At 43.9% G+C, this 10,643-nt stretch overlaps 1 protein-coding gene across 2 annotated transcripts in view; it reads left to right on the top strand.

Annotated features, from left to right (window-relative positions):
* trmt61a (tRNA methyltransferase 61A) overlaps positions 1–9,050 on the top strand; it is a 19,933-nt gene extending 10,883 nt beyond the window's left edge. For both annotated transcript variants that reach the window (XM_071906130.2, XM_071906129.2), the window contains exons 3-4: positions 94–360; positions 8,525–9,050. In XM_071906130.2, coding sequence (XP_071762231.2) covers positions 94–360; positions 8,525–8,844 — 587 coding nt within the window. In that variant the 3' untranslated portion in view covers positions 8,845–9,050. The remainder of the gene's footprint in view (positions 1–93; positions 361–8,524) is intronic.
* Positions 9,051–10,643: the final 1,593 nt, after the last annotated feature.

Genomic DNA, 10,643 nt, shown 5'->3' with positions numbered 1-10,643 from the left:
CGTCTCTTGAACGCATCATTACAGTGTTTGTAAGTCCATCGCTTCACTCCCGGTTTCTGACCCGTTCGCCTCCATGTGGTTTGTGTGTTGCAGGCACAGGCAGCGGCTCCCTGTCCCACGCCATCCTGCGCACCATCGCGCCCACCGGGCACCTGCACACGGTGGAGTTCCACCAGCAGCGGGCGGAGAAGGCTGACGAGGAGTTCAAGGAGCACCGGGTCGGTCACCTGGTCACCGTCAGGAACCAGGACGTGTGCAAGGAAGGGTTCGGAGTGACGGGGGTGGCGGACGCCGTCTTCCTGGACATCCCCAGCCCCTGGGAGGCGGTGAGACACGCCAAGGCCGCTATGAAGAAGCACGGTAAGACATTAGTGTGTGTGAGTGTGTGTGTGTGCATTTGAATAGTTGAAGCACTGTATCGCTTTGGCAACAGGTCTGTTTCCTGTCATGCCAATAAAGCTGATTTGAATTTGAATTTGAATTGGTGCTCGACTGATATGGGTTTTTGAAGGCTGAGTCTCCTGCCCTGCGTGTGCATGTGCTGTGTGTTTTTGTACAAAATGTCCTCACGAGGATAGAAAGATTAAGAAAATTGTCAATGTGTAGACATTTTGTTCGTGCCCTGTAGCAACTGATAATGTAATCACTGCTGGATAATGTAATAACTTGTCAAAATGTAATAAAAATGACCTCAGTGTTTCCTCTGTAGTTTTATGCAGCTGTGATGCTTGGGGGAATAGTTCTAGTTTTGTCCCATATCTGTTCCTGTTTGGGTAAATAAATTACAATGCAGATTTTTATTTCACATCTTCTTTAGCAACGGCGGCGCACCACTGCTAAATGAACAACTGAGAAACACTGAGCCATATGAATGAGTTGAAAAATGTAATAAAACTTAAACTTGTTAATGTAAGAAATTGCTGGATAGTTGCATCACATTATTATATTAACCAGCGTTTATTCCCTCTAAAGGGGTGTAACATTTTTAACTTGAGGTAAAATGTTACCCTGTAGCAACCACCTAATACAGCCTAGCAACCACCTAGTAACACCTCAGCAACCACCTAAAAAACCTTAGCAACCACCTTGTAAATCCCTAGCAACCATTTAAATGTTAGGTGTTCTTATACTTCAGGAAATGTATTTTCTACTTAGTCAATATTACTATTACATCATGAGAATGTTACACCCCTCATGAAATGAACATTGCCAGTTAATGTAATAATGTGACATAATTTATGACATGAGCAGGTTTTATTACATTTTCAATCCATTAAGAAGGACATTTTATTACATTTTAAGTTATTACATTATTATTAACCATTATTACCACTTTGAAAAGGTCCCAGTGTCGGATTAGGACTAGGGTTGGGGTTAGAATTACAGCAAGGCCGTAACTATCGGGGTTAGGGAATGATTGAAGGGCAATGGAGTATCGTGACAAGTATGGTAACGCAAATATGTGCATGTATGAGTGTGTGTGTGTGTGTGTGTGTGTTTTATACAAACATGGCGTGGCCTCAGAGAAACACTCAGTGCCACTTGACGGTGACTTCTCCATGACTCGTCCCAGCATGGCGGAGAACATGACTGTGACTGTAAAACACCAGCCGGTCGGTCTGTTCCCCCCCGGCCTCGCCGCTCCGCCTCTGCCATCCCATAATGAACATCGATCCTGGTCAGCAGCGCTCTCATTAACTTTGTCCTTGCGTGTTTGTTCCTCTCTTGTTTGTTCCTGGTCACAGGAGCACAGAGTAATGTGAACGGGGTGGGGGGGGGAACAGAAAGCATGCTGTGGTTTCCGTGGCAACCAGGACCCACAGTGCACTGGGGAGGCAGGCCCGGGCAGGTTGGCAGCTCAGTGGGGTGGTCAGCGGTCATGGAGATGTGTGTGTGTGTGTGTGTGTGTGTTTATGGGCAAAGTCAGGTCATGTATGTTTTAGCTGGAGCACCTAGTAGCCAAAAGATACAAATTCCTCAACCATTTGTTTTAAAAGGAGTCCAGAGTGAGCGTTCACACCGAGCAAACAACCTACTTATGAGTTCATGTGACTTTCGATTACAACACTGGTTTTCAGTCTTGTACCATCATCACCAAAGAGTCTGCAGGTTGTCATTAAAACCAAACACTACGCTCACTGCAGCTTGTTCCTTTGACTTTTATCTTCTGTTTACTACATAAAAGATCTTGGGTCACGATGGCAAATGATTGAAAACCACTGCTCCACCCCTAAAACCTATTACTGCTACATGCGTTTGTCCTGTGCAACAACCGGTAAGTCAAACACATTTACCCAACGTCCTGACTGCCTCACTCTGCATCCACTCAGCGAGGTTCAGATGCTCGGGATCAGCGGTTTATGAGCTGAAAGCCTGAGTGCATGCTAATGTTCCCGAGACACGCTTTTTTTTTTTTCTATCACAAGCACAGCGTGATTAAAAAGCAAGCCCCAATATGAAGTGGAATTTGAGCCGTGCAGGAGCAAGGATGCTGCTCTGCACCCCTCTCCCACCTCCTTCCCTACTCCCTTTTATGGTGCCATTGCAACATATTCCTTTCTTGAGCTCTTGACCCCATCCCTTGCACACACACACTCACACGCACACACACACACACACACACGTAAATACAAGCCAGATCTGCATTGTAGAACCAGTCCCATGACCATACAGGGTTATGCTCCAAGGAGAGGTTGTGTGAACGTGTCTCCATAAGGAAAGACTTGATTCACTTCCTCCTGTTCGGCGCTGAGAGTGGAGTTGTTTTTCTCCAGAGAGCCGCGGGCCAAGCCGAACACCGTCGGCCCACAATGCTTCAGGCAAGGGCAGACGGATCGAGAAGTTAATTGCATCATGGGAAGGGAGCGTCAGATGTGTAGTTTCTCCTCGGGGGAAAGGAAGCGTACTTTCCAGTCAAAAGTGGCTGGAAGACTCACAAAATTCAACCGCTATGTTCAATACTTTACCAGATAAATATCTTTGTAGAATAGAAAAGGTGTAAGAGGCAAACGTAGCACCCACAACCAGAATTCACCGCCTTCTGGCTGGTGTTTCTTTCCCACCCTGTCACCCTGTTTCCCACCTCTCTCTGCACGCAACCCCCTGTTGTCAGTGCAGAAAGACGTGTAGACGTTTTCTCATGCTGGAATCTGGTCTCATCGCAAAAATCGCTGAGAACTGGTTCACCGCAGTGGGCAGAATGTAAGGCAAGGGGCAGTGGAAATTGCATTTTTTAGTTTTTTTTTTCCACATTGTAATTCTTGTAATTTCTTGGCCTGTAGCCTGGCGCTCTATTTAGAGTATCTGCTCTCTGGATCCTGACAGAGCCGTCCCTCCCTCCTCCCTCAGAGACTTATGAGACTTATTATGCAAGACTAAGGCAAACACGGCTCATGAACACAAACAATGAAGAACCCCTGTGTCGATGGCCCTCGAGTTCAAGAGTTTGGCAAATTCTAGAGTTAAGGTACGGTCGATAACGTATATTTCAGGCTATTAATAAGTGCTTGAAGACACCCTTGTATAATCATCAACTCAACCCCTCCCTGTGTGTTGGGGCCCGGTTGCCAGGAGACCACAGAGAGTGTTTATAGCTGTCCAGAGAGAGAATGCTGGTCCTGTTTGTCGAAGGAACGACCGCAATCTGAAACATCCCGACGTCTCCTGTATTATTTGTTGCACACAATGGTCTCTTCAACATGGCTGCCCTCTCTAGACGGGTTTTTAGGTCTTTATCTCGTCGGCAGTGAAGTACCTTTTCAGTGTGTTGGTGGCTTCAGAGTATAAAGGCGTGGTGACTAGGGCTGGGCGGTATACCAAAACCAACACTGGCACTCTCTCACCGACCAAATTTTCTACGTGTCGGCCTGTTCGGTAAATACATTTGTCAAGTAGCCAATTTTTGCATGAACGATTTCATTTGTGTTGCTTCAGTTAAACAGAGCTGCCCTTCAGAGAGTGCAGAAGCAGCTGTGTCAAGCCGGCTAGAGGAGGACAGAATAAGACCAGAAGTAAAGTGGGTTTACCTTCAAAATAAAAGCATACTTTTACATATTTGTATACTTATGACGCTAATGGTGAAGTGTAATATTTCTGCACTGGGGTTAGAAAAATAAATTACAATTTCATTTATCGTTATCGAGGTAAATGTGACAGTATGTAGTGATGTGAAACTCGGGCTGTATCGCCCAGCCCTAGTGGTGACAGACTGACACCGCATCTCCCATCATGCATCTGTCCTTCATCTGTCTTCCATTAATATTGTAGCGGTCACTGCGGCTTATTCTTTTCTTTAAATGTTTTAAAATGGCAAATTAAGTTAGATAAAATGGCCGTATTGTAACTCAAACGACTTGTCCAGACTCTGTCTTTCACCCACTGACTGCTCAATAGATAAGAAAAACAAAACTACCTTGTCTTACAGTGTGTGAATTAGAAAAGGACAGTAAAAAGAACAAAGAGTGGATGGATGGATGTTCCTAAAAAGACATCTGTTTGTACAGAACCAATTCTACAGCAATAAAGAGAGTTGTTAGAATTGGTTCTGTACCAATAAAGATAAAGTTTTTATGTTTGTATTTTTAGAACATCCATCAGCCTCCAAGAGTTACTGAATTTGTTCTTTTTTGCTGAATAGATAACAGAATTTAAATCTTCCAAATGATTCTTCTTGGGGTGGAGCAACAGTAGTTTACTGATGCATGGAGTAGAAAGTGGGACTTGTACAGCGGCTGCATCAAAGTGTTGGAAAGTGTGGAAAAGTCAAGAAAATGCTTTTGACAATATCCACATATCTGAGGATGGAAAAACACAATAGAATCACAACATAGCTTGGAAAACATCTAAGAGTGTTAGAAACGAAATCCACTGGACTTCTGAACTTCTTACATCTTACTACCTGGATGACTGAAATTAATCTACACATACATAGGCAAGAGTGTTTAAAAAATGAATGATAAATCTAATATGTCTAAAAAAATTTGGGGTGTGGGAAAGTGTTGAATTTTAGAATGGAAAATATATAGTAACTCTATACGTCTGTACCTACCGTAAGGGCAGCTGAACTCGCAGGACTCACATTCTTTACTCTTCAGGTCAGCGAGTGAACGTTTTCTTGGCCCGCTGCCCCGGCCTCCCGCTGTGGTCACCACAGGGTTTCATTTAGAGAGGAGAGACCAGACCGGTGGGTGATCTCTCTTTATTAGAGCGCTGGCTCATCGCCCGATCATCCTAGAGCTAGAACTAGAGCTGTAGCCCAGAAAGGGTCGCAGGCCTCCTTTTGTTTCCCCACATGTCGAGGATATGCTTTGAAAGAGCTTTTGGGTCTTAGAAAAGCATGTTATTGTTGTTAGTAGTAGTAGTCATAGTATGGGTTTCCCTAGGGGGGAGACTAAATTTAATAAGTTTAAGTCTTTATTAAGTTTAGGAACCCTTGGCATAGAAATATTGAAAACATTTCTACACATAATCCTGTCAAACTGCATTACAGAAAACACTGAAAACACAGAAGCCTTCTACACAGATGCATGGTCATTTTGTAGAGGAAGAGTGTGCTTCATCAGTACATTTTGTACTTAAAATTATTGTAGGGACACTTGTTGTTTATGAACTGCTGATGTGTTTCATGTTTGATGCTCTGAGAAAGATTTGCCGAAATGCATCATCATGAGTGTCCTAATTGAGTAATCTCTTGTTTTTGCCATATTTTGGATGTACTTCCCGTCTTCTCTGACTGTTCCAATCCATAAACATTTTGTTTTGGTGCCTACAATCTCCCAAACACTACATGAGTTTCCCAGGAGGTTAAGCACCTCTAGCTGTGTGTTGGCCTCAGAGGAGGTGAGTAGAGATCCTGGGTTAAGTGGATCTGCAGTGATCTTATGTAAAGAGAATCACTGAAGGTAAACTACACCTGTTAGTGGCTTCGTTCCCTCTCTCTTCCTTGGCACCATCTCTGGGCGGAGTCATGGTTCAGCAGCGTAGATACACACTGCTCATCCAGGTACTTGCAGGGTAAAGCTAACATATTAGTCTCTCTTTATACCTCTTAGGATTACCAAGTTATCAGTTCTGACAGTTTTACACTTTGTTAATAACAGAGACAACAACATGTAAAAGTCAACAAGGCTAATATGACAGGGTAACATCCTTCAGTCAGTTACAGTGTTTCTGTAGTTATCACATCATCAGCAGGCGCACTGGCATTTCCAAGCAGCTAACTCAACCAGGAGTTTAGCTGCTCTAACGTATAACCTAAGTAGTCTGTTTGCTAGCTAACGCTAGCTAGCTAACTTTTACCTATCTGCATTCACAGCAATTGTACCCTACCATTTGCCATCTTGGTCTGAGCGTTATTGAATAGGGATGGAGAGTCGACTCCAAAAAAAGTCGATTCTCGATTCCATCACACCGATTCTGAGAATCGATTCTACTAATAAACGGAATCGGAGTCGACTCCTGACTCTGGAATTGTAGAAACTGTTTCATTCAAATTAATTTGTAATTAATTAATTCTGATTTAGGCCTATCTATACTAATCTGTGTTCGACTGCCTTGGTCTGATCCATTTCACAATGAGGCGCGAGGGGAGAGGGAGAAATTCAAGGCTCATTGGTTGAATGCCAACCGGCGTAAAACTTCATTTGGAATCGGAATTAATTTAGAATTGATTCCATCAGTTCCATTACAAGGAGTCGCAGTCAGAATCGACTCCAAAAAATGTAGAATCGTCCATCCCTATTATTGAAAGGAAAATAAATGTCAGGAAATAAAAGTTCACTAAAGAAATGTAAGGAACAAAGGGAAGATAAAATAATCTGGTTTATTAATATTTTAGAGAGAGCAAATTGGGTAAATGTTATCTAACTAGCTAAATAATGCAGGACACTTCATATTGCATAATAAGAAATACCAAGAAAACAAAGGGTAGACTGGCTTTGCTGTGCATTCAGTTAGCCAAACATTAGCTAGCTAGCGTTAGCTAATCTAGGAATTCAAAGATGAGTTGCTAGTTAGTTGATGCATTGATTGCTCTTTTTGGCTGAAGGATGTCAACGCATTCTAAAAATGTTCATTCACGCATTCATTCATTCACTCACTCACCCTCTCACAGTTAGCCTATCTGCCCCTAGTGGCAGGTAGGCTGAACCAGGATCAGTCGCTCGCCTCTCTGCTGAACATTGGGCTGCTTTGCGTCTGTCACACTGTGTCCTTGTTTTTTAGCACCCGGCCACCTAGCCCAGAGCGTAAACAACACTTCACACTGCCGCTGGCCTTTCCTTTCTCCTCCTCTATATTTGTATCCCAGGCTTCGATACTGAACCAGCAGACAGCTACCGTCCTCCTCCATCTGTGTCCCTGCCTTGGCTTCATCTGGCCAGGCCCTGACAGTTTTGACTGGGAGTGACAACCAATTAGTCTCTCGCCCTGGAGTCAGTTGTATCACTGGGCAGGATTACTGCAGCTGAAGACTTGGCCTCTGGGTTGTTTTGGACACAAGTTGCTTTCAGTTCAGTCAATTCAGGAAGTGGATTTTCCTTCAAATTTGAAATATGACAATATGTTGCTATTAAATGGTTCTCAATGTACAGCCAGCATATAAATACATTTTAATAGCGAGGGCTCTCATTACGAAGTGAATTGTGATTTCAGTTTAGATTGTGAATTGATTGACAGGCTAGCTACAGCCCTGTCCAGGGTCAGAGTTGACAGCAGTCAAGATTTCCACTTCTCCCACTCGTTCTGCACGGACCAATAAATTCTTGGTGATTCACTGCACTTCCTCCTACAGCTGCAGCCGGACTGTCGGCCATGTGGCTCCAACACAGCCGAGCGAGCTGGACCTCCCATCCAGCTGCAGCATGTTAGGGTCAAAGAATCAAAGTCTGGTTAGGACCAGGCAAGCTCCAACACCTGTGACTATAGGATATTGAATATACATATACATATATATATATATATATATATACACAGTATATACTGTATATAGAGTGGTTTTAAATAGACTGTCTTCAGTGTGTCTTACATTTTCCACTGTATGTGAGGTCCTGTTTATTACTTTATTGTCCCCGAGGGGAAATTCTCCTTGCTGCCAGATGCATAAAAACATATAAACATAAATACAGTCAGTCAGTTCTATACCAGCAATAATGTCATGTAATGATTCTTAGGCAGTGTAACTTCTTTATGCTGCCCCAACATTCACTACCTCTCTCTCTCTCTCTCTTACTCTCTCTCTCTCCCTCTCTCTCTCTCTCTCTCCCTCTCTCTCTCTCTCTCTCCCTCTCTCTCTCTCTTACTCTCTCTCTCTCCCCCCTCCCCCCCACTCTCCCCCTCTCTCTCTCTCTCCCTCTCTCTCCCCCCCCCCCCCCCTCTCTCTCTCTCTCTCTCTCTCTCTCTCCCCCCTCCCCCTCTCTCTCTCTATCTCTATCTCTCCCCCCCCCCCCTCTCTCTCTCTCCCCCTCTCTCTCTCTCTCTCTCTCTCTCCCCCCTCCCCCCCTCTCCCCCTCTCTCTCTCTCTCTGCAGGGGGTCGTGTGTGCTCCTTCTCTCCCTGTATAGAGCAGGTTCAGCGGACGTGCGAGGCTCTGGCGGAGCAGGGTTTCCAGGAGATCAGCACCCTGGAGGTCCTGCTGAGGGTCCACGACGTCCGGACCGTCACCCTGCCGCTGCCTGACTTTGGCCCCGCCCCCTCCTCCTCCTCCTCCTCCTCCTCCTCCTCGGACACCCAGCCCGCCGCCCCGCCCCCCGCCGCCCATAACCAGGTCACCTGTAAAACCACCACCCCTCCCAGGGAGATGGCCGGTCACACGGGGTACCTGACCTTCGCCACCAAACCGCGGACCTAAAGGCCCCGGTGCATCATGGGAGACGTTTTGAAGCAAAGGAGATCTCGGTCATACAGTTAGCAGCCATCTTAGAAGTCATTCGTCAAGCAGCCATCATGTCTCTCAATCAAACTCCTTCTAACGCCTGAGAAGACGAGAGAAGTTTCATTTTCCAAAACTCTTTTTAATCTGCGAGTTTCATACTGTTTTTATTTCGTCTCCATCTTTGTTGCTCAGCCTCACTTTGGTGTTTCTGCACTGCACTTCCCACAGATCACCTGTCAATCAAACAGTGTGGGCGGAGCTTGAATTCTTTGTTGATGCCATTTGAGTTTCTCTTTTCTTTGTCTGTTCAGCCATGGTGGCTATCTATCACTGCTCATGCTAACTACCCAGTTCTTCTTCTTCTTCTGTTGATTCCAAACAAACCGGAAACGCAAAACGCATCACTTCCTGTGCGGCAGAGGATTTTTCCCAGGAAAGAGCTACCAGACTCCGGCTGTTTAGAACAGACAGTGGAAAAGCTTTCATTAAGTGGCTAAAGGTTGAATCACTGTTGGGCTTTATGAATCAGATATAGCAGCAAAACAGACATTTTTTTATATGAAAGTGAAGCAGATTATTATGTCAGATGGTTGGAGGAACAGTGTAGCAGGCATGTCAGAAAAACGAACTTCTTCGATGGCTTTGTCTGTAATTGTTGTGTCTCATTTTGTTTCCTACGCATCACTGCCTTCAAGGTTTATGGAGAAATATAGAATAAAGTATAAGAATAAGACAGTATATAATAAGAGAGCTTTCCCAACAGTGTCTCAGTGCGAAGATAATCTTTGTTCAGTGTGAATTAACGGACGAAAGATGATCAGTGTGCAGATGCTTTGAGAAAACCAGGCCTGATATTCAGTAGTACAAACGCATCTGCTGCCTTAAGACTTCACTCTCTTCCTACTGGAAAATCCTAAACCACTGGAGTGATTTAAGAGATGTTCTTCAGCTCCGGTTCTTTTTTTTTTTTTTTTTTTGCTCATGTATTTTTACCCCAGAGGAAGAGGACGCGGTTTATAATCCGTACTCCCAGCCTCGCTCCAATATTTCCCAAAGACACGCACATTAATAAGACTGTGGAAATGCAGCTGGTTGCCGAGTCCCTCCAGGTTTTGGTTGGCAGGGCATCGCCGGAGGATTTACAGTTTTGTGTTACATAATTTTTATATTACTGTCACTTGGCACCGGTTTGTTGCTTGCATCAAGCAGGAGTGAAAATCAAGTTGACATCGATGTCGTTTGAAAAGAACGATATGCTCAGTAACTGTTTGGATAATAATTGATTGAAGTGCCTCCCCTTTTATCATGTTTTAAATCAAAGTTTTCATTTGTAGGGGGATGAAGTGTTCTTACTTTTTTATTTTTGCACTTTGTATTTAGGTGAATACAATAAACGTGTGAAAAGATCTTTGTCTCCTTGTTCCACCGTTACAAAAAGCACTTTGTAAACCTGTTTTACAATAGTGCTATACAAATATATTATTGTTATTATTATTATTATATTATTCAAGGTCCCCACGGGTCCTTGGAATCCTTGACAGTTTGTGAATTTGAGAAAAAGAAATCAAGGCCTTGAAAGTTTTAAAAAATAGACATAAATAGACATGGGTCATTGAAAGTGCTTGAATTTAGAGACGTTGTTGAGAAGTGTTCACACATTCAAGCCTCTCTCTCTTTTTAATTGTTGTCTGTGAGCTTCTGTAAAGCTGCTAGTTCTCATTATAAAAATTCTCAGTGTTGTAACAGTAATTAACCTTGATCCGTGTCTCAAACTA

This window comes from Centroberyx gerrardi, chromosome 17 (assembly GCF_048128805.1).
Source record: "Centroberyx gerrardi isolate f3 chromosome 17, fCenGer3.hap1.cur.20231027, whole genome shotgun sequence".
Lineage (NCBI taxonomy): Eukaryota > Metazoa > Chordata > Actinopteri > Beryciformes > Berycidae > Centroberyx > Centroberyx gerrardi.
The sequence above is the reverse complement of the archived record's forward strand: the minus strand, read 5'-3'. Positions and strand labels throughout refer to the sequence as shown.